This window comes from Bicyclus anynana, chromosome 11 (assembly GCF_947172395.1).
Source record: "Bicyclus anynana chromosome 11, ilBicAnyn1.1, whole genome shotgun sequence".
Classification (NCBI taxonomy): domain Eukaryota; kingdom Metazoa; phylum Arthropoda; class Insecta; order Lepidoptera; family Nymphalidae; genus Bicyclus; species Bicyclus anynana.
In genome coordinates this window covers 6,445,955-6,470,225 of record NC_069093.1, presented here as the reverse complement: position 1 = coordinate 6,470,225, position 24,271 = coordinate 6,445,955, and the positions used below count along the sequence as shown (strand labels likewise).

Below are 24,271 nucleotides of genomic sequence, written 5' to 3'. Positions count from 1 at the left end.
CGATTTGACTTTTTAGTTTTTTTTTTTTTACCACAGAGTAGAATACGTCCTACGATAATGCGTCCACCAGTTTAGTATTTCCAAGGACTTTTCGAGATTGTTGTCTACTTGTTCCTCTAACTACCTCACTCTAACATACCTATGTTGTGTGTTCTTTCTCTGTCATTGCCGTTCTTCAATCTATGGTCAAAACACAGGACAGTGCACAGATTATTGGAATGAAATGAAAATCACAGATTCTAATAAGTTGCAAAATAAAGAGCCTAAAGCTGTAAGAAAAATTAAAAAATGGCAATGAGATCAAGAAAATCAATAATGCTGAAATAAAAATAGAAACGTGAAAAATTATAATAAAACTACAGTTCAATTCTGAGATAATTTTGAATCTAAAATCATTATGATAATTCTTTAATTTGCACTTAAACTGTGAGTGATTATCAAAAGTAAGAAGATGGAAGAGGAAAAGTCTCATTTAAATGAAGAGACAAAAAAGGAAATAATACAAAGTTTAAATAATACAATCGGTGCTGATGTTAACAATCTATCCGGTGCATGCTCTTTAGAATCTGAATTGAATCGTAAGAAGGCATCGTTACAAAGTATCGTAAGTTAAAAAATTGTATTTAAAGTTACAGCTGTAAACTAGCAAATGGCCGCGACTTCGCCCACGAAAAAATCGATATATTCTCTAAAGTGATAGAAAGAAAATTTTAAAAATAAATTATGGGGGTCCTTTCTCTACATGCAAAGTGAGGATGAATTTTTTATTGTCTATCCCATAGTGTGGGGTATCATATCGGTATTTTTGTGCATTACATAAATGGGATTAAATTGCACACGCACGCACTTGGCAACTTTATGTATTAAATGGTTTGTTTTGGTTATGTATAATGCCTATACATTTTGATTATACACTTGATTTACTGAGCATTTTTATGTATCCCATAAAGATTTTATAGAAGATTATTTTTCTAGAAGAGACGTTCACAAACATTTATATATTTTCAGTTAAGTGCGTCAAGTGATGAAGTTCCAACTAAACTACCCTCTGCAATTAAAAAAGCTGAATCAAACTCAAAACAAATAGACAATATTCGAGACAAAAGATGTCACCTAATAAAGAAATTAGAGAGCTTTTTCACCAGAACCGAGCCTCTTACAAAAGAGCTCGACAAAAGGTTCAAAGACATTGGCAGGCTAGAGGAAGTGGTTTCATATTTTAACATGTACTCCATGATGGATGATATAAGGTCTGTTCTTTTTCATACTTAATTAACTTTCAAGTATACAATCCCTCTCTAAAATAAAATGTGTGATTGTAGCAGAATACCATATGTTATAAACTGTATAAGTTTTATCTTTTTATTTTAAAGCATTATGTAGTTGAACTTTAAAAAACTATGTACCTATAGTGTCCACCAAAGTTTGAGTCAGTTCTTTTTGCAACATGCTGAACTTATATGGTTTCCTCCAATTGTTACCTTAACTTATCAGCTGATATACGTCCACTGCTGGACATAGGCCTCTTGCATAGACCTTCGAGCACAACAATCTCAAGCAGCAATTTGTTATATGGTTATGTTTATTGTGCAATCACATGTCTTGTTCATAGTGGTCTTGAATATTGGTGCGGCCAATACTAAAATATTTTGTAATACTTTCACTGCAGATAAAAATACTATGTTTAATTCTTTTATTTTCAGCAATGAAATGAAACAATGTAAAGATGATGAACAACTGGTCACTCTGTATACAAAGATGAAGCAAATATGCATTGAAAATCAAAAAGCTCACCAGGCTGCTCATTTGAAAGAATACACACATTATTGGCATAATGTTTTAAAAGACCATCTGACCAAGTATGTACATTATATCAATTAGCTATGCCCCATGGTTTTATCGATATATATCTTGTTTATGTTTACTTATTAGCATGAAAAGTAGTTAATAGTCTATCTCTGTGTAGATATTCTGGAGTTGTTAATGCTAGTTAAACCATTTATAACCAATGATAATTTTATACTATAGATCAGTTCATGCACTAGTAACACATCTTCATCAAACCCAACTTTCCTTCCAGGATGCCATATATCAGTCTAATGGCAAACAGCAACATTGTTCCTATGAAAGATGTAGGTTGCCTTTGTAATCAGATTTAGAGACTCATTTCTTGCATTACTTTTTAACATCTGGTGTTATACAGCAAAATATGTATATAAATTTTTTTTTTCTTTTTTATTTAAAGAGATTTGCTGAGCGAATATGCCTCTCGGTTTTAATTTCAATTTAAGCAGTGTGCTTATTTCTTTTTGTCGTATATTTATAACAATTTGTATTTATTAATGTATTATTTTTTAAAAAAATAATTTTTTTTTTTTTTTTTCTCTTGTTTGTTGGTCTATCGGAGATCAGTCTCTAGACCATAATCCGATCAAATGACTAAAAAAAAAAATAATAAACACATTATTTTTATATGCCGCCGCCACAGCGACTGTTGACCTTACAGGTGATTGTTATGTGATAGGGCGACCCTATAAATTTGTTTATAACTTATAAGTTGATAATGCTTTTTTTAGGCATTATGAAGATGTACTTAAACAAATAAACTGGCCATTGTCTTCAGCGGAGACTCCACAGCTGTCGAAAGAAGTGTTAAATAAATTCTCCAATCTAACCCGATATTTGTTCCTCATACAAGAACCTAAAGATATAACAGCAACTACTTCTACAGGAGACTTCGTACAAGGTATGAAAATTTATGTATGTTGGGAAAATTAATGAAGAAAATTGAAAGACAGGCAATGTATTGGTAATGCTTCAAATGTCGCTTTACAGTCGCATGGCAATATCCCTCATTGAAAACTCTTAATCTTGTGTATATTTAACTAGTGGACGCCCGCGACTTTGTCCGCCCTTAGATCTCCTTAATTCGGCCCTATCACAAAATCCGTTTTTAGCGGATACCTACTAATTATAGACTCAGAGGCGGTTTTTGAGATTTCGTGATGCATGAACTTTTGCATTTATATATTAAGATGATTAAATGAAGCTGAAGTTCAATAACAACATCTTTTTTGAATCTTTGTAAGTTTTGTGTAATATCTACGAACTAATTTTGAGAGTAAATTTTACTTACTCTAAAGATTTGTTCCCTAAAAATATAATAGTACATTATGATATAAGTGCGGTAAGTTGAAAAATACAGCCCAGGCGATATTGCAATATTCCTTTAGTAAGGAAGCAGAGGCTGTAATTATCATATGTATGTCATATCGTTTTATAACACATTTGCGAGGAAACACACTTTCTGAAAATGAATTTGTATCTTTGCCTATTTTCTTTATGATGGCATTTTGATACGCTTGTCATTTTTGCACATGTAGCGAAGTGCGTGTGGTTTTTTTTATGCAAATGCACTAAAAACAGCCAGTATTACCAATAAAGTAAATTAATTATATTAAATTAAAAATTATTTTTGTGTCTCTGTTACCGATAAATTGTTAACATTTATTGTCAAAATTATAAAAATGAAAGAATTAAAAAAGTTTTTTTATTATATTTTATGTCACAAAGTTAATTTTATTCATAAAATGTTGAGCACTTTTCTGACATAAAAACTCTTTGCCAAGATTTAAAAAGTACCGATTGTTTTTAGACAGATGATGTGATGATGACACATGTGCATTTTGCTTTACATTATGGCACATGTGTGTAATGAGATACATTACAATATTGAAATCGGTGTAATAAGCGATACTTTCTGAGTTATAAAGAAAAATATAAACCTCATATTTTAGGACAAGACCCATGTCTCCCGGTGCGAGTTCTACTGCGGCCTTTGAAAAAGCGGTTCGCGTTTCATTTCACGGGATCACGTCAAACTGCCCGGATTGACCGCCCGGAGTGGTTCCTCACCCAAACCTTGACCTGGATAAAGGATCACCAGGAATTTGTTAAGACCAACGTGCAACCTATCGCTGAGAAGCTGCAAATTAAAGATGTTAATGCTGTGGTTAGTGGCATTTATCTATATTGTTATTGTCTTTTTCATTTTTTATTCTATAATAACCCCTTGGCTATAATCTCACCTGATGGTAACTTGCTAGGAAGAGAATGAAAATCCACACCCCTTTCGGTTTCTATACGTCGTCGTACCGGGACGCAAAATAGCTTGGCGGTACGCCTTTGCCAGTAGGGTCAGCCAGACCAAGCGTTATATAAGTTACATAGCCTAGGATAGTAGAATAGGCGCCTAAAACAGTTCTAGTACATTGCGGTATCTATCTGCGTATAATTTCGACTTTATCTCTTTTTTAACTTTCTCAATTCGGAGTTGCTGTATGGAATATTTGGAAGAGAGAAACACTGAATTAGCCCCACCAAGCAGCAGTTACTTTATTATATTATCACTTATTTTCTATATTTTGTTTTGTCCAGGATGAATTTAACGCTGGTCTGATAGCATTGGCCGCTGAAAGACTGCATACAGTGCTCGGTATATACAACACGCAAGGTACGAAGGGAGAGATGCTGGACGTGGATGCTGCGTTCGCCCACGCCGTGGACGAGACACTCGGATTCCACAAGGAACTGACTGCCATAACTGGCACAGAAGTCAACAGTGTCATATCTGTCTTGACTAAAGCGGAAACTTTCATTGTATGGTTGGCTGTTGAAAAAAAATGTAAGTAATCAATCTTATCATCATCATCATCATCATCATCTTCCTCCTCCTCCTCCTCCTCCTCCTTCTCCTCATCTCAGAATGGTTAGGCCAATAGTCCACCACGCTGGCCCAATGCGGATTGGCAGACTCCACACACGCAGAAAATTAGGTAAATTCTCTTGTATGCAGGTTTCCTCACGATGTTTTTCCTTCACCGTTTGAGACGTGTGCTATTGAATTTCTTAAAATACACACAACTCAAAAATTGGAGGTGCATGCTCCAGACCAGATTCGAACCCACACCTTCCAAAATCGGAGGCAGAGGTCATACCCACTGGGCTGTCACGGCTAAAATCGGTTGTCTGTAAAGTCGGTTTACTGACGATAGTTGAACGTGTCTTAAGAAAATACTGATGGAATGGTTACATTTTTCAAAAGGAAATGTTCGTTTTTCCAAAATACAGTTTAATAATCTTCATAGACCAGTATATACTTTATTTCTTGTAAAAGAAGTTGACAACCCTAAAGCGAGGGAACGACGCATGACGTCACCTTTTTTCGAGTTTGCAGCTGGCTCCATCGAATTATAAGACATTGTCATTAAAAAATTCATCTTGTTTTTAAACACCAAACTACTACTTCCAAAGCCATAAGTGGACAAACTATGGTTTCTTTCATTTTACACACCAACACACTGGCTATCAAGTGTCTACTTTAAATGCTTGTCTGCAAGGTGACCACTACATCTGTCTAATGTCTTCTGCAAACATCAAGTTAATATGCAAAAAAATATGCTTTGTACTGTAACAACTTTATGGCGTTGCCCCGCACCTCCCAAAGCCACCATTAAAACAAGCTACCTATGGCAAGAGCATGACTTTGCCAAACTTTCAGCTTGTACAAAATAACGAAGGTCTGGTCATTTCCGACCGCTATCTTTGTTTATTACAGATGCTCTAGCAAAAATGGACGAAACGTTGGGCAGTGACCAATGGGTGGAGCCGGTGGCGGCGGGCGTTGGCGCGGCCGTTGGCTCCGTGCTATGGGTGCCGCGTGGTGCTGACTGGTTCATAACGCTGCTGAAGACCATTGAGGACAGATACGCCATGCTGCCGCAGCCTGGACACCGGTGAGGGGTTAAGATACTATGACAGCCTACGCCATAGCTTTCACCTACTGCTCATTGCCCAACGTCTCATTCATTAGCAAAGATGGATGAGACGTTGGGCAATGAGCAATGGGTAGAGGCGGTGGCGTCATCTCCGTACTGTGGGTACTGCTGGTACAGAACTGGTTCATAGCGTTGCTGGAGACCATCGAGGACAGATACACCATGCTGCCGCAGCCTGGCCACCAGTGAGAAGTTAAGTTATTGTTCACCAAAAATACATGAGATATTGGGCAATGAGCAATGGGTGCAGGTGGTGGTGGTGGTAGAACCTATTCTTAAATGGTGATAAACTAAAAAAGGAAAACCTGCCTAAGTTTCTTGTAGGCTCTTCTCGGACTGACCAAAGCGCGTTTGGAACGACTGATTAATAGCTTTGCTGAAGACCATCGAGGTCAGATACGCCATGCTACCGCAACCTGGCCCCCGGTAAGGGGTTAAGTTATTGTTTACCAAAAAAATAAATTTATTCATATCTAAAAGTTACAGACAGTCAGTACCCTATCCTTATGACAGCATGTATATCTGTAAGCCTTAAAAAGAAAGGTACAGCTCAGCACATGGCGTGCACTACATGGGTATTTAACCTATACCATTTACATAAATTGACAAAGTGAGCAAATGTCAAAGGGGCATGGAGCGCAGTTTTTTAAAACTAAAATTAAGGGACAGAGTCAAAAACGATATCATCAGGAAAAGAACCCAAGCTAAAGATGCTGCTCGACATGATCTCCGTATTAAATGGAAATGGCCAGGCCACATACAAAGAACATCAAACGATAGGTGGTCCCAAACTGGTACCCACGAGACTCAAAACGCAAACGAGGTAGACCATTAAGAATGTGGAGTGACAATATAGTCATGGTGGCAAACATGGCAACGAACAGCCAGAGACAGAATACAATGGCTACAATTGGAGGAGGCTTTCACTGCTGTGAAAGTGCCTGCTTTCGCGATCCTTTCGCATCCCAATAGAACGCAGGTGGCTCCGCTGGGTTTTAGTGGGTATTCTGGTTCTCAGTGAGTCCCACATACCCGGCCGTGGAATGCTAATTTTGCCTGTCACTCTACGATCGGGTTGCGTAAAAGCATTTCCCAACGAAAAAAAAAATAGACTTTCACTACTATATGCAGTCCTTACAAAAAAGAATAATAAAATGAAAAATTAACACTACTAACATAATATAAATATTAGACAATATCAACTAACCCACTAACAATCTATAAAACTTGTAAACCTTAATAATAATTTTCAAATAATGTCTGTAATTGTAAGGAAATAAAGCTATTTGTTATTTTATTATTTGTTATTTTATTTACATAAATAAATATTATTTACACAGATTACAATTCCTGGAGCTCCAATTAGAACTCATAGAAGAATGGCGCATCCGTCTGACTCAGCTGCTAAACGCAGCCACGTCGAACCTGAAGCCCGACTCGTTCCTCATGCCGGGCCCGCATCCTCTCATAGCGATCATCAACGCGGGCCACTACGTGCGAACCGTGCTGTTGCAGTGGGCACATTCGCTGGTAAGTGGTCTTTCATAGGTTAAATATTGGTTTTAAACTTATTAACTACTAGCGGACGCCCGCAACTGCGCTCTTAGACCTCTTTAATCCAGTCCTTACAGTATGCTGTAAACATGACGTAATTTCTCCCGTTTTACCTACATTTCCTTTCACTGCTCTGCTTCTATTGATCGTAGCGTGATAAAAAGTATACTATAACCTGCCCAGGAGTATGAAGAATAATTGTACCAAGTTTCGTTAAAATCCGTCGAGTAGTTTTTGTTTCTATAACGAACATACAGACAGACAGACAAAAATTTTACTGATTGCATTTTTGCCATCAGTATCAATCACTAATCACCCCCTGATAGTTATTTTGGAAATATATTTCACTAGCTGACGCCGCGCGGTTTCACCCGCGTGGTTCCCGTTCTCGTATGAATACAGGGATTCCTCGATAAATGGGCTATCTAACATAGAAATAATTTTTCAAATCGGACCAGTAGTTTGTGAGATTAGCGCGTTCAGTCAAACAAACAAACAAACAAACTCTTCAGCTTTATAATATTAGTATAGATGTACAGAATTGACCTCTCTACAGATTTATTATAAGTATAGATGTGGATTTTCTACATCATAGGGAATGACAGAAATAGACAAAATATCTCCCGATAGGGGCGGAGTTGTCCCAGTCCCATTTCTTTCGTCCCAACGCGATGAAAGAGATAGCGGTATTTCCGGTTGCACCGCCAATTACCATTGGTTCTATTTCTCTTCATGAGATTATCTCGTAGGTTGCATGGTTAGCGTTGCAAGAATAAGGAATACAGAGAGAAATGTCTAGGATCACATATGTTTTCCCTATCATTTATTTTTAATATATTCATTTTACAGCACTACCTCCAGTTGCACTTCTATAGGCGCCAGTTCCTGCAGTACACACAGCAGCAGCACAAGGACGATGAGGCTGGCGGTGCAGATATGGACGACGACAGCGAGTCTACCAGCAGTTTGGACAGCGATGACACCACCGGCGACGATACCACCAGACACGGCTACGCTGAAGGTATGACAGTACCACTGACTTAGCCTCCAGTTGCACTTCTACCGGCGCCAGTTCCTGCAGTACACACAGCAGCAGCACAAGGATGATGAGGCTGGCGGTGCAGATATGGACGACAGCGAGTCTACCAGCAGTTTGGACAGCGATGACACCACCGGCGACGATACCACCAGACACGGCTACGCTGAAGGTATGACAGTACCACTGACTTAGCCTCCAGTTGCACATCTACCGGCGCCAGTTCCTGCAGTACACACAGCAGCAGCACAAGGATGATGAGGCTGGCGGTGCAGATATGGACGACAGCGAGTCTACCAGCAGTTTGGACAGCGATGACACCACCGGCGACGATACCACCAGACACGGCTACGCTGAAGGTATGACAGTACCACTGACTTAGCCTCCAGTTGCACTTCTACCGGCGCCAGTTCCTGCAGTACACACAGCAGCAGCACAAGGATGATGAGGCTGGCGGTGCAGATATGGACGACAGCGAGTCTACCAGCAGTTTGGACAGCGATGACACCACCGGCGACGATACCACCAGACACGGCTACGCTGAAGGTATGACAGTACCACTGACTTAGCCTCCAGTTGCACTTCTACCGGCGCCAGTTCCTGCAGTACACACAGCAGCAGCACAAGGATGATGAGGCTGGCGGTGCAGATATGGACGACAGCGAGTGTACCAGCAGTTTGGACAGCGATGACACCACCGGCGACGATACCACCAGACACGGCTACGCTGAAGGTATGATATTACCTGTGACTTCATCATCATTCAAGTCCACTGCTGGACATAAGAGCTTATGAATGGACTCCCAAATACCACAGTCTCTTGCCTTCAGCATCCAACGGCTTCCTTTAACCCGTTGATGTCGTTGGTCTACTTATTGGGGAGTCGACCAATACTTTCTGATGTGGGGTCGCTTTTCCAGCACCTAGAAAGTCATTAGTCACAGGACTATCTTGTGACTTTTGACGGCCTCCGTGGCGCAGTGGTATGCGCGGTGGATTTACAAGACGAAGGTCCTGGGTTCGATCCCCGGCTGGGCAGATTGAGATTTTCTTAATTTGTCCAGGTCTGGCTGGTGGGAGACTTCCCTACCGGCAAAGACGTACCGCCAAGCGATTTAGCGTTCCGGTACGATGCCGTGTAGAAACCGAAAAGGGTGTGGATTTTCATCCTCCTCCTAACAAGTTAGCCCGCTTCCATCTTAGACTGCATCATCACTTACCATCAGGTGAAATTGTAGTCAAGGGCTAACTTGTAAAGAATAAAAAAAAAATTAAAAAAAAAAAGACTACTTACTTTGGATTTCACTTAACAATCTAGGTATATAAGAGATATCTCGTAATTGCGTACTAAGCTGCTTAGTTTCTATTTCCCTATACAAATATATCTGCAGTAAAGATATGGAATGCCCTTTCAGTGTCTGATAGCCCGGAATCATTCAATATGGTTTTCTTCAAGTCGAGAGAGAATAGGCATCTTCTATGTAGTCAACAGTGAGGCACTAAACTTAGTAATTTTTGTGTTTAGCTAAGGAAGATCCTGATCCAAGTCTATCATTGAACGAAGTAGAAGAGCGAGCCAAGACTCAGGCCCTGAAAGAAGTGACTAAGCGACGAACTTTGGCTTACAAAATCAGCCCTCTGGATATTGTAAGTACATATTTGTTAATCTAACATTTCTTTAAATATAATTTTTAATAAGTAAACTTTTTGGTATACTGTACAAAGATTTAATTAAAAAAAAAATACTAAAATCATTAAAATACATTCAGTATAACTGGGTTTCGTAATACGTAATTTTTTGGTAAAATTACCTAACCTAATAACACGCCTAATTCCCGTAGATATAATTGCTACTTTTGTTTAGATTCCCGCTATCGTCAACCTGGCAGTGGCCGAGCCTCTCGCTGAAGAGGACCCGGAGGAGGGCGGCGTGTTCGTTGACGCGCCCGCACTCCAGGACCTCCTGAAGCACATGGGCGTGTCAGCGCTCGTGGAGCACATCCTGCTAGAATTCAAGGCCACCATACGCGACTATAAGAACCAGAAGTGAGTGTTTTATTGTCAACGTAAAGTGGCTGAGCCTCTCGCTGAGGTTACGGAGGAGGGCAGTATGTTTGTGTCAGATGCTCCTGCGGGACTCTAGCGCTCGTAGAGCACATCCTGCTAGAGTTCAAGGCCACCAGACGCGACTATAAGAACCTGAAGTGAGTGTTTTATTGTCAACGTAAAGTGGCTGAGCCTCTCGCTGAAGAAGTTACGGAAGAGGGCGGTATGTTTGTGTCAGATGCTCCTGCGGGACTCTAGCGCTCGTGGAGCACATCCTGCTAGAGTTCAAGGCCACCATACGCGACTATAAGAAGTAGAATTGAGTGTTTAATGAAGTGATAACTTCTTATGGGAGTGTAAACCGCTTGGTAACAGCTAACCTTCGCACGTTTCACACTTGTGCTGGACAAAGCAAACTCAGGACGAATTTACGACCACAGACTATTTTAAAAGTTTCTATATTGCTGCTATCAGAATATTCGTCACACCTTCAAACAACAATGGGGATGATGACTTGGTTTGAATATATTGATTTTTATGATACATTCGGGTAAATAGGGTCACTGTTAACTAATTTGTACATAAAAAGCAAAGATTGTCTGGATATTTGCAAAATAAATGAGATTATAAAATTTCAAAATCTATTAAAAATCTTTTATCGTAATTAGATGAAAATTCATACAGTTTTAGCTTCTTTACATTAAATGTGACATTTTTTAATATGTGAACTATAAACTTATAAACTATAAATTTTGTTTGAACGCACATACAGATCTAACGATCATGACATTACCTACGACGTCATTAGTTCGTGCCATCTTGTATGGGGCGTTTTCCAGGGATCAGCGCCAGCGCCGCAAATCTGACCCTTTAAATCCCTGTAGCTCCGAAAGTAATGATCGCAGATACCCTGTTCCTTTTACAAAATTGCTTTACTGTTAGCATACTCTTAATTTATATACAACTAGCGGACCCGGTCAAGCTTCGCTTTGACTTTAGTGCACTTCTTCCATACCCTTACCTACCCTACTAAAACCCTACCCATACCCTACCCCCTACTCCTATCTTAATCCTACCCTATACATATTAAAATTCAAATTATTACGAATCGTTTGTATTTGGAATTTTTTTTTAGTCTTTTTAAATTTTTTTCGCCGTAAAAACCATCCTAGAACTTCATTTAACATTTTAAAAATAGAATTGGCCAAATGGGTCCAGGCGTTGTTGAGTTATGCGCTTACCAACGCATTTTGCGATTCATTTTTATATTATAGATTTAAAAAACTGTCATCATCCCAATTAAAAAACAACACGTTTCCAGATGGCACGCCATGATAACAATGGAGGCGCGCGCGCTGAGCGTGTCGTCGCCGCTGTGCGCGCCGCTGTCGGCGCTGTGCGCGCGCCTCGCCATCGCGACCGGCGCGCTGGCGCCGCAGATCGCCGAAAGCCTGCGAGCGCGCCTCGCCACGGACGTCGACGATTACATCTTTGAGGTCAGTCCAGAAGACAGACAGACAGTCCAGATCCAAAAGACTCGAATCTTTTAGCTTTTTTTTTTAATTCTTACTTCAGAATCTTTTTTCGCCAAGCAATGCTCAAATATCAATTTTGAACGAAATCGTTACAGGAATAAGAAATTTCAAAATTACGGCTTGTTTTAAATAATAACTTAACTGCATGTCAAACACAGAAATATTTATTTATTTATTTATTTGTAACGCCAACAATGACAGCAGAAAACATTATATATAAGTGAGTTACAAAATTCTTCAACTACTGCAGCCATCTTTTACAGGCATTCACAGCACTGCAGAGTCCGGTTAAAAACTTAAAGTAAAAGATAAACCTACAATCTAAAATAATTTACCAAAAATTTACAATAATAATAAAATAATTAAAATGTCAAAATCAAGAAGGTTTACAATATTAATATCGTTAAATAACCTCATATCGTAATATCGTTAAATAACCTCATACATTAGTACCTAACATGAAATATTAAATGGCGATTTCTGCTAATTCACTGTAAACCTCGTTTCAATAAAAAGGCTAGTTTTAATCAGAAGACCAGAGTCTAAAATACGATTACAAATCATTAAGCCCTGAAATAGGACTCTATTCTAAAGGCTCGAGCCTTTTTTACCACTTGAGTCTTTTTAAAAGGCATCCATTCGCCGAGCTCTAAAAGACTCCAAGTCCTAAACATAAGTGCTAAAGTCGAATCATGTTTCGACAGTAAGCGATGATGCAGCCTGTGGTGGAATGCGCTTGCCTAGAAGATGCCTATTCTCTCTTGACTTGAATATACCGATATTGTAGGTGGTAGGGAAAACGGAAGCTGGAAGGGCATTCCATAACTTCGCAGATCCATAACTTCGGATAAGGAACGAAAAACCGAAACGCTTCGTACGCGTCTAGGGGTCATCAACTACGTATGAATGCAGCTCCGCGATGCCTGGCAGTTAGATGGTAAAAAGGTGAAAAGGGAAATAGATCGAAAAGTTCCTGAGCGCATTCCGTAATAAATCCTATAGAACACCGACAGACAGGCAACTTTTCGGCGATGCTACAGTGTATGGGAATGACATTTAGTTATTGACATTCAAGTTATTGATCGGATCGAGTCAGAAATGAGGAATCCGCAGAAGAACCTAAGTCACCGACATAATTCGTGACCGAAGTGGCAATGGGCGGGGCACATAGTTCGATGAACCGTTGGAAGAAGAAAGCGAAGTGTTAACCCTGTTAAGTGTAGACCCCCCACCAGGTTGACTGACGACATCAAGCGAGTCGCAGGTATTCGTTGGATGCAGGTGGATGAGTATCGTGATGTTGGGAAGTTCCTTCAAAAGGCCTATGTCCTGCAGTGGACGTCCATCGGCTGATATGATGATGATGCTGGATGATGATGATGATGATGATGATGATGATGATGATGATGATGATGATGATGATGATGATGATGATGATGATGATGATGATGATGATGATGATGATGATGATGATGATGATGATGATGATGATGATGATGATGGTGATGATGATGATGATGTGATGACGACGACGATGATGATGATGATGATGATGATGTTACAGGAGGTGGTGCTAGAGAGCTGGTTCAACACGGGCGGCACCATTCAGTTCACGTACGACGTGAAGAGGAACCTCGTGCCCTCGCTGTCGCCGCTCAACAAGCACACTCCACACACCAAGCCGTTGCCCAAGTAAGTTTTTTTTTTTATTCTTTACAAGTTACCCTTGACTACAATCTCACTTTGACGATCAAATCAAATCAAATCAAAATCAAAATTCATTTATTTCAAGAAGGCTCAATTTACAAGCACTTTTGACACGTCAGTTGACTATTTGTAAAGATTCTACCACCGGTTCGGAAGGCAGTTTCTGCTGAGAAGATACCGGCAAGAAACTCAACAGTTGCTCTTTTGAAATGAAAAAGTCATACAGTACTATAATTTACAATTGATAACAATTACAATTTCTTATAGTTTTACTTCCTGTGTGAAGGTAGAAGCTGATCCAATGGCCTCCAAGCACTTTTCGTTAAGGAACTCATCAATAGTGTAGTATCCTCGATTAAGTAAATGTTTTTTAACACATTGCTTAAAGTTGTGCATTGGCAAGTCCATCACGGTCTCAGGATCAGGATCGGATTGACGAAGTCATGAGGTAATAAACATTAAATATTTTGACGGCCTCCGTAGCGCAGTGGTATGCGCGGTGAATTTACAAAACGGAGGTCCTGGGTTCGATCTTCGGCTGGGCAGATTGAGATTATCTTAATTGGTCCAGGTCTGGCTGGTGGAAGGTGCCGTGGTTAGTTACTACTCTACCGCACCCTACCGGCAGAGACGTACCGCCTAGCGATTTAGCGCTCCGGTACGATGTCGACATACATCCTACCCCTAAAAAGTTAGCCCGCTTCCATCTTAGATTGCATCAACACTTACCATCAGGTGAGATTTTAGTCAAGAACTAACTAGTAAAGAATAAATAAATAAGTTTTAGAATGATTTTTAACACAGTTTATAGTCACTAAAATTCAAGACTACCGTTTCAGCAAGTCAATTATAAACTATCTTTTATTTTTTTATTATTAAAAAGAATATTTGCTATATCTTTTAAATATAACCAATATTCCCAATTCCCCTCCAACTAGTCGGAAAAGACTGTATTAGGAGTGGGTACGACAATAGACCAACGGGGCGGGGATCGAACCACCACCCCTCGGTGATTAGTCCGATCGCTCCTACCGGTAAGCTATTGAGGCTATTTAAATCTCTATCTATCTTCTAGACTGCTCGAAGCCTGTATAATCCTGAACTTGGACTACGAAGACGCGCGTCACCTGCGCTCGCTTCTACTGAAACAACCCAAAGATGGCGCAACCACCCTCATCACCAACGGCATAACCCACATCGAGCCCAACCAAGTGACCAGGATCCTCAACCAGAGGACCGACCTCAGTGATGTCGCTTCACCGTCTTCGGTGATGGAATTATTCTGAAGCTTCGAAGGAGGTGGCGTCTAAACAGTGAAAATACCATCGCACTTGAGCGTATAAGGTGGATTGTTCCTCGCTTTGTATCACACGTTTCAGTTGTATTAAACAACATGCAAATGGTCGATTTTATCATTCGATTGTAATGCGTAACTAGTTTCAAAACTATTTGGAATCGTGAATCACGGAAGAAGGAAAGAAAGAAATAACGTTTATTCTAAAATTGTACCTACACACACCACAATACCTAAGCACCATTGTACACAAATGTGATGCGATGCGTCCGATACGTACTATACGGATCAGTTGATGCCTACCATAAAAAGGAAGAAATTAATTTTCTATGAAACTCGTTTCAGAGAAAAATATAATATTTAAAATACAAATGCGATGTGATCCCAAGCATTATGATATACACCAAATATTTTTATAAAATTAAGAAAGAAATAATTAAGTGTCTCGGATAGTTTCGAAACTAGTCGAGTGATTTCAACAAAACATTGTTTATTTACTCCATAATGCGCTTTTTTATGAATTCGATTATAATCTTTTGCTAAATCTTGACATTCCTTGACACTTTCTAATACACGCTATTCTTTATTTTGAATCAAAAAGTGTATATTATTAAATACATATCTAGTTTGTGGATTTATAACAAATTTAATTTAGAGCATTTACTTAATCATTACACAATAATTTGACTTTTATGTAACAACTCTTCACTACTTCTGGCTAACAGAAAATCTGAACATCAAAAAATTTATCTTTTTAATTTTAAATAATTATCTATACTTCTATATCTATACTAATATTATAAAGAGGTAAAGTTTGTAAGTTTGTAAGTTTGTCACATTTTTTAAATGGGGTAATCTTCGGAACTACTGGCCCGATTTCAAAAATTCTTTCACCAGTAGAATGCTACATTATCGGGGAGTGCTATAGGCTATATTTTATATTAGTATGATATATATTCGTCGAGTTAACACAGTTTTTGTCATACAGGTCAGACCGAAAATCCTCTTAAGCAGACTTATTCGCATGCGCTGCCTAAACCATTGTGTAAAATTGAAATTAATGTATGGAGGCTTTATGTATCTTCAAAAGTTCTACAAAAAACTCCGCGACACCATATATCTATCTTCTATATATTAGCAGATATAGTACCTTTTGTGTTTTAAAAATTATAAATTTTATATACTTAGGTTTGCGTCATTATTTATGCTACTTAACTTAAATCCTTATCAAAATAAATTATTTAATAATCACAAGGATATTATGGAGATAAGATTTGCCCTTTATAGTATGTTAATTAGTTAAATAGTTTCGGAGATAATGCAAAATTTCTAAAAGACGCAGAAATTCCGCTACATGACGCCCCGCGCTTTCAATTACGTAGTTCCCGTTCCTGTGTGAATATGGGAATCAAACATAGCCTATGACACTTGCAAATAACGTAGCTTTCTATTGGTAAAACAATCTTTCAAATCGGTCCAGAAGTCTCTATTTTCCTTTGTTATCGCACCACGCTCATAGGGCTGGACCGATTTTGCTAAGGTAAGGTAGGGAAGGTATAGGGTAGGGAAAGGGAAGATTACGGGTAGGGTAGGGTACGGGTAGGGTAGGGGTAGGATACAGTTAGGGTACGGGTAGGGTAGGAGTAGGGTAGAGGTAGGAGATCGATACTAAAGCCTATTTTCTATTTTTTGTCTGTCTGTTTGCCTTTTTTTGACCGGGCATCACGCTGAAACTACAGAATGAATTCAAATGATACTTAAGACGATTTGAGACCATAATACGTAGAAGGATAATAGGATACTTTTTGTCGCGAAAACAAAATCAGAAATGGGTGAAGTAGGGGTAGAAAGTTTGTACGGAAGGTCCTTAATTTTTCTAGGTACATTTGTAAATGTAAAATGATAAGTGGACTATTTATACGGTATAAGTTATAAAACTTGCAAAATAGAATGTGAAATAATGGTTGACATCGATTTTTACGCGGACGAAGTCGCGGGCGTCCGCTAGTATACTTATAAAATCCCTTGTACAATTTTTTGATTGTTAATTATGTTATATTAGTAAACTATTTTGCCTTTTGGACATTTTTTTCTTTTTGTATTCAAAATACACTTCCTCAACAAATCCCTATACAAAATTTATAGAACGAGAACGCTCGCGTGCGTGGCATTTGAGATGTACGCTACCTCCTTAGGATAGTATGTGTTTTAGTCAAATATATTTTATTCATAGATACATTAATGTATTAAATACATATATCATTTATGTATTGAATACATGTATCATTTGTGTAATCTGTATCTTTACTATTTAGTTCTGTATTGTAACACTATTGTATTATTGTCTGTATTGATGTATTTTGTTGATGCCTTTTTATAATTTAATTAAAAAGGTGTATCTCCTGTCAATGATTAAAAATTGACATTCAAAAATATAAAATGTGTTTATAAATTTTATTTATCTGTACCATATTTTTTGCAGTAGTATTATTGTCTGTATCGGTGTCTAGATGTTGATGCTTTTTTATAATTTTATTTTAAAAATGGTGACATTTACCATTATAAAATGTATTACATTATTTATTTGTATTAGAACTGTTGCAGTAATATTCCTATATAGACATATATTGGTGTATAGATGTTTATGCTTTTTTAGAATTTAATTTTTAAAAGGTGTATTTTCTCTCGATGTTTAATCGTGACATTTTAAATTGTAAAATAATATGTCAAATCTATATTAAAACATCTGCGACAATGTCTGTATCGTTCTATAGATGTTTTGTAGTTTTACTTTGAATATGTGTGTATTCAATATTCAATGGTTGATGTTCAAAAATATTAAATGTTTTATATTATAATTCATCAGTGTATCTAATGTATTATTGTCTGTATTGATGTATACGAATAGGTGTTACGCCAATGTATAATTTCATTTTAAAAAGGTGTATATTTGTCTTTTTTCAATATTCAAACGTGAATTTTTAATGAAAACATTATATTATTTGTCTGTTTTGTACATGTTGTATTAAATGTATTATTGCCCTGTATTGGTGTATAGGTGTTTATTCCTTTTAATAAGTGTATATTTCTCAATTATTTGCGAATTTCGTACATGGTAATTGTGTTAATTTATTTGTCTGTATGGTAAATGTAATATTGATATTGATGTCTCATTATTATTATATGTTTAATATAATTAATGCTTTTTATTATAATTTCATTTTAAAAAGGTATTTATTTACTAAATTTAATTAAATGCGACAGTAAAAAGTATAAAATGTAATTGAAAAAAAAATAGATTGTGTATATTCGTGCATATACAAAATGTATCAAATTATTTAGTGTTCTAATCAATTGATGTCTATGAGCCGTTTATAATAATCTATTTATTTATGTGTCTGTAGGTTGCTTAGCGACATTGTTGTTTAATGTAATATTGGATGGAGTTATTTAGGTAATAACAATTATGTTAAACAATATAATAATAAAAGATTACCGATTTATTAATTCTACGACATTTTACGCCAACGCTTGCTTGATTGTTGAAAAAGCAGAGAATGTTGCGTTAAATTGTATTCTCAATTCATTATTAGGTAGGAACAATAATTTAAAATTGTACTACTCTTACAAATAGTGTATCGACGCAGTTCATTGTAATAAAGGTCGCTGCATACGAAACGTTAAAACGTAGACGGGGCGGCAATATCATCGTTTTATTGTATACATCGTGTTCAAGTTTTCTTCGTCTTAAACCGAATTCCCTCATAATGTACCCAATGTATATTATCCCAATGTATGTTATTGTAAAAAAAAAAAACAAAGTTCAATTCAACGATTGTAACAAATTTTCAAAAATCGATTATTTTAAATCATTATTTTCCTTGCCGTTCTGCGGCTTATCGGTCCCTTTGAAGCATTCAGAATTTAACATTATGGTGTAATTTTTTTATAAGTTAAAAGCTTTATTTCACTAGCGTGTGAATTAGCTTGAGGTGCATTTTTAATACTGTCAAGGGGTTTCTTGTATTGGACTAATAAATGTCGGGGCGGCTTATGGGCGGCGAAACTAGCACGGTGTATATACAAATTGATAGAACACTGTAGAACAAAATATTTTGTTCCACAGATAGTATGGAACAACTATACGCGACATGACACGATATTTCGAAAAAATTACGCCCCGTTCTGTCGGAGAAAAACGTTACATATGCAGCGGCCTTTAGTCGACGCTGTTTGAAGCTGTCAAGAAACACAAAATGTACGACAATAATATGTCGAATGACACAATTAATAACAGTTGATGCATTCCTTACTACATTCCTAAGACGAAAAGTTACAGCTGTGTTTGTAGATTAGGTATTTTACAGAGAATATAAAAATCAATGAATATTCTTGCCAAAAATGACAACTTGTACTGCTGAAATGACACAAGTTGTTTTGTAGGGCAACTATTAATTAAAAAGCATTTATTAGACAAATAGGTTTTATAATTTATAAAGAGCTTTGGATACTTGTTTCAAAGTTACATCAGTCTGACAGCTTAAGATTCAATTTAGTATGTAAGTTACGTTTAACTTAATTGGATTTAGTTCAATAGGATCGTATGTCTAATATTAGCCATATATTTTATGGATGTTTATCTCTTAGATCAATGTCTATATCCTGAAGTTTGTTGTTATTTCAGTGTTCTTCATAATAATATTATGCGTGGTTGAATTCATGAATTGTATTTATATGGAAAGCATTGTGTCGATTTGATTTGTTATTTTTTTATCCTTTTTTATTTTTTTAATATTTGTTTTTATAATTTATAATACTCTTGTTTTTGGTGCTTTTTTTAAATCTTTAAGAATACAAATGAGTAAGTCCTATTGTGATTCTGAGTGCCGACGCATATCTGGCGAGACAGCGTACATTATTTGACATTGACGTTGAAATAAAGTAGCAAGTAATTTATCTATCTAATGTGTGTTCTATTGAGAACATTTTGCCAGCTTCCTTTGTGCTGCGCCTCGCCATATGTGCACCGACCTTAAAGCTTGATCCATTATCACCATTCGCCCAATCTGATCACCGTATTCATATAGCCGACGTGTATCAACAATGTCTATATGGCCGGGTAATAAACCTTTTGTTTGCTTGCTTTATGCTGCGCCTCGTTATATGTGCACCGACCTTAAAACCTGATATTATTATCATTCGTCACATACGTACACATATGACGCTTAATACGGTACTTACGAATATACTGGTACGGATTGGGCGAATTATATAATTCTAGACTCGGTGTAAACCATCTACGAGGAAATCTCGACAATAGTCTATCGATGATGCGATCACGATACGTTAGTGAAATTATCGTTTGATATATCGTCACATTGTAACGATAATGTGACGATATATCAAACGCTCTGTAACGCAAATAGTTCTGCGAACTTGTTGCAAATCTACCTTGATAACTTGTCACTTATTATTCACTAGCGGACGCCCGCGACTTCGTCCGCCCTTAGACCTCTTTACAGTAGCATTGCTGTAAAAATGGAGTAACTTCTTTTCTTTACTGCTCTGCTCCTATTGATCGTAGCGTGATGAAAAGTATACTATAACCTGCCCAGGAGTATGAAGAATAATTGTATCAAGTTTCATTAAAATCCGTCGAGTAGTTTTTGTTTCTATAACGAACAGACAGACAGACAAAAATTTTACTGATTGCATTTTTGGCATCAGTATCGATCTAATCACCCCCTGATAGTTATTTTGGAAATATATTTCATGTACTGAATTGACCTCTCAACAGATTTATTATATGTATAGATATTTGAACATATTATATTAATTTCTTTATAACATATACCAGTGTAAACTAATAGTTATTTTTTTTTATATATTTATTTATTCCAAAGGAGCGTTGTCGATGTAGAGTGGTTGTTGAAATAAAATAAATGTACATTTACATCAGATTTTTATTTAACAATTAATACCAATAGTAATATTGTACAAAATTAACCTAATATCTCAGATGTTATACTCATAAATACAATTGCTTACTATTCAGATTCATAACCATTTATAATTAACAATATTCAATGTAATGAAGAGTTTGTAGTATAAGAGACGCACGGTAAAAATCTTATAATAAAAAAATTATCTTATAATAAAAAAATTGTAATAACTAAGTATACAGTTTTTTACAGAATAGTTGAGAATTATCTTTAAGTAACTTGTATACCTAATTGTGTTGTTTTTCATGTCTAATAGGTATTTCAGTCGAGCTAATACATACTACATTTCAGACATACATATTTTATGTAGAATATGTAGGTACTACATAATTTTTAAAATATTTACGTAAATTACATCGACAGTTAATAAAATTGTTGAGAGATGAGTTTGAAGACAAAACTAAGATAAATTGAAATATCTAAAACGTAGCATGAGTTCGAATTATACGCATAAAATCATCTTTGAAATTATTTCTTTACCGTTGTCTCTTGGCCTATATTAAATAAATGTTATAACCAAATAATACGAAATGGCACAAAATGCACATTGTGTAACGTATCCAAAATAACACTTATTCATAGTTTGTTCACAGCCTTTCACTAATTTCTTTTTTCACAATAAATATATGTGAACAAATACCTATGCTATGTTTCGATTCCTATTAAGTGCTCTTACAAAGAACGCATTAAATACAAATTATTTACATCATAATGTTTTTGTGAGTATCAAAAATACCTTCAAATTTACACTCAACAGTATTAAAATTCCTTATAAATGAAAGGTCCATACAAATTCAATAGAACTTGAAGCGTCAATGTACACCCGGATGGAACGAAGTTGTTATTATTTTTTCTTATTTATTATGTACAAAAAACCTGTATACACTCAACAAAAATATTCGTCGAGTAAGACGCGCACACCGCACGTCTTACAACTATAGCAAAAAGTGTCGTTACAACTTTTGGTCTTAATTTATTCCGTCTAACGTCCTTTCGCAACGCGCGATAAGGAACTTCGTTCCAATACGACACCTAGTCGATTTGAGTTTTAGTTATTTTTATCATAATAAAATTTTTTCAACAAAAAAATTTAACCGACTTCAAAATTACAAAAATAATTTAAAAAGCGAAAAATAACATCTATGTGCTACCTACTGATCACTTTGAAGGCAGAGCCAAGCCAGAGGCGTATTAATTAAAGACGTTTCCGAAAGAAGCACAGGAAAAAACCGTCTGAAAATCTTAAAACTTAATGATTTAATTCAAAGGCTTGAGTTAATGCATCTATGTGTAGGCACCACCTTCAAAGTGATCAGAAGGTAGCACATACGATGTTATTTTTGACTTTTTAGTTTATTTTTATATAGGTTTATGTGATTGTGGTTAAGGAGGCAAAGGAGATGATGACTACGTCATTATGCCGATTTTTTAAATTTTAACTAGGTAGTTTACAAACTTGAAACTTTCAATAGAACTCTTTTCCAACTAGAATCGCATGTAAGAAGTTTCTCCTTATCTTTGTATCATAAGTGGAATGTACAATGACCTACCCTACAAAAGTGGGTAAATCTTCTTTCTAATAAAGATTTACGTGAACAGAGTAGTCGCAACAAAAGCATTTTGTTTGTTTGTTTTTGTTAAATTAATTAATATTGAACTAGAGGATTATATAAAGCTTTGTATTCATTTGGCAATATTGGAGCCACAACATTACACGATCAATATCGAAGTTTCATAACAATGTTCAGCAATGTTAACAAACACCGAGCAACATTACTAGAAAATGCGCAACTTGACAGCAACATTATGGACGAAGTTGCCAAGCATAGCACAAAAATTGCGACAAATCAAATGTTGCCAAGTGAATAAGTGACTTATTGACTAATAACTTAAAATTAAAGTCTAACATTGATTTTTAAGGTTATTGAATTGAATAACTTTATTGTATCGAAGGTTGATTGATAGTATCCATGCCTGTGCACTTCACACAGGCATTGATATTATTGTTCTTTTTACCTGAATTTCTTAGTTACTATTAGTTTTTTTAACGGACGTTAAAAAAGCGTTCAAATACAACAAATGCATTTCAAGGAAATGTTCACACGACAGTGTTTTTAAAACACAAGGCAGGCAGCCTTTTTTCGAGCAGTGTTGCATTTTCAATTTTGGGCGTAGGAAATAGACCTTCATTTAACTTCATACTAAATTTTAACGCTTTTTTAACGTCCGTTGAAAAAACTCGTGCAAATGAGGGCGCGAAAATGATGCGAAAATGTGGACGCCTACCTTTAAAGTTCTAATATGGGGATTTTGGCCGCGAAGGTGAGATGACTACTGTCAAACGCTTTACCACTGTCAAACACCTTACCACTAACTACAAAGAATTCCAAAAGTAAACAATCTATAAGTATATTTACATTACCTATTTACTTACCTATAGAAAATACGTTATGATATGTAGATATCTAACTATCAATTTTCATAGAACGTTCACCTATCACGTCATCAGAATATGCTATTAAACTATTATTATCACATAACACTGGCTGAGGATATCGCCAATATCGGAATATACTACAGTTAATAATTACCTATAATATAACTTAGATGATACACAAAATCCAGATCTTTGTACTTCAACATTTCCTCAACTCACTTTTGTTCGTTCTCGAGGGATTTTTGACCGCGGTATGCGAATTAACTCAAAAATCAAAATATTCAAGTTTTCTCGAGTACCTATGTAGGTACAGTGTAGTTTAATTGATGGCTAATGCCAATTTATTTAAACTAAGGTCTTGTGTTCAAACATTTTTTCAATGTTTTAAATCACTCCTCTAAGTATTAGAAGTCTGAATATCAGTAGCAGTGTCTACTATCGATATTCCATATTATTAATCAGCATTTCCGCTAACATGTCAACCCATTTCATTCACTCTACCAGTTTGGTCGACACTACAGTCTTTACAATTTCACTTCACATTGTTGCACTTGCACTGTTTGGTTCGTTGCCGCCTCAACCTCTTGCTTTTTCGGGTCTTGGGCCGAGGAGTTCCACCACTGTTCGTCGCCAGATGCCCACGCGACAAACACCAAGTTGGTCACGATGAAAACGGCTAGTGTGATCCAGAACACCAATCGCCATTGTGTTAATGTGCTCTGTGGACAAAGGATGTTCAAGGTTATCTACTTTTCATTCGATTTAGATCTAGATAAATGAAGATAAACTTCTTTGGAGCAATATAAGTTTAGATCCATAGATT

General features: G+C 36.6%; 2 protein-coding genes across 3 annotated transcripts in view; one reads left to right on the top strand and one right to left on the bottom strand.

The window, feature by feature from the left end:
* The first annotated feature begins 232 nt into the window (after positions 1–232).
* Positions 233–20,967, top strand: LOC112048600 (RAD50-interacting protein 1). The gene is made up of 14 exons (XM_052884504.1): positions 233–604; positions 1,009–1,250; positions 1,704–1,859; positions 2,577–2,746; positions 3,798–4,012; positions 4,438–4,684; positions 5,618–5,795; positions 7,178–7,367; positions 8,241–8,412; positions 9,953–10,074; positions 10,292–10,473; positions 11,795–11,969; positions 13,573–13,700; positions 14,791–20,967. The coding sequence occupies exons 1-14, from the start codon at positions 452–454 to the stop codon at positions 14,999–15,001; spliced, it is 2,541 nt and encodes an 846-aa protein (XP_052740464.1). The 5' UTR covers positions 233–451; the 3' UTR covers positions 15,002–20,967.
* Positions 20,955–24,271, bottom strand: part of LOC112048596 (putative inorganic phosphate cotransporter) — a 58,071-nt gene continuing 54,754 nt past the window's right edge. For both annotated transcript variants that reach the window (XM_024086199.2, XM_024086200.2), the window contains one exon: positions 20,955–24,167. In XM_024086199.2, the coding sequence (XP_023941967.1) occupies positions 23,973–24,167 (195 nt within the window). In that variant the 3' untranslated portion in view covers positions 20,955–23,972. The remainder of the gene's footprint in view (positions 24,168–24,271) is intronic.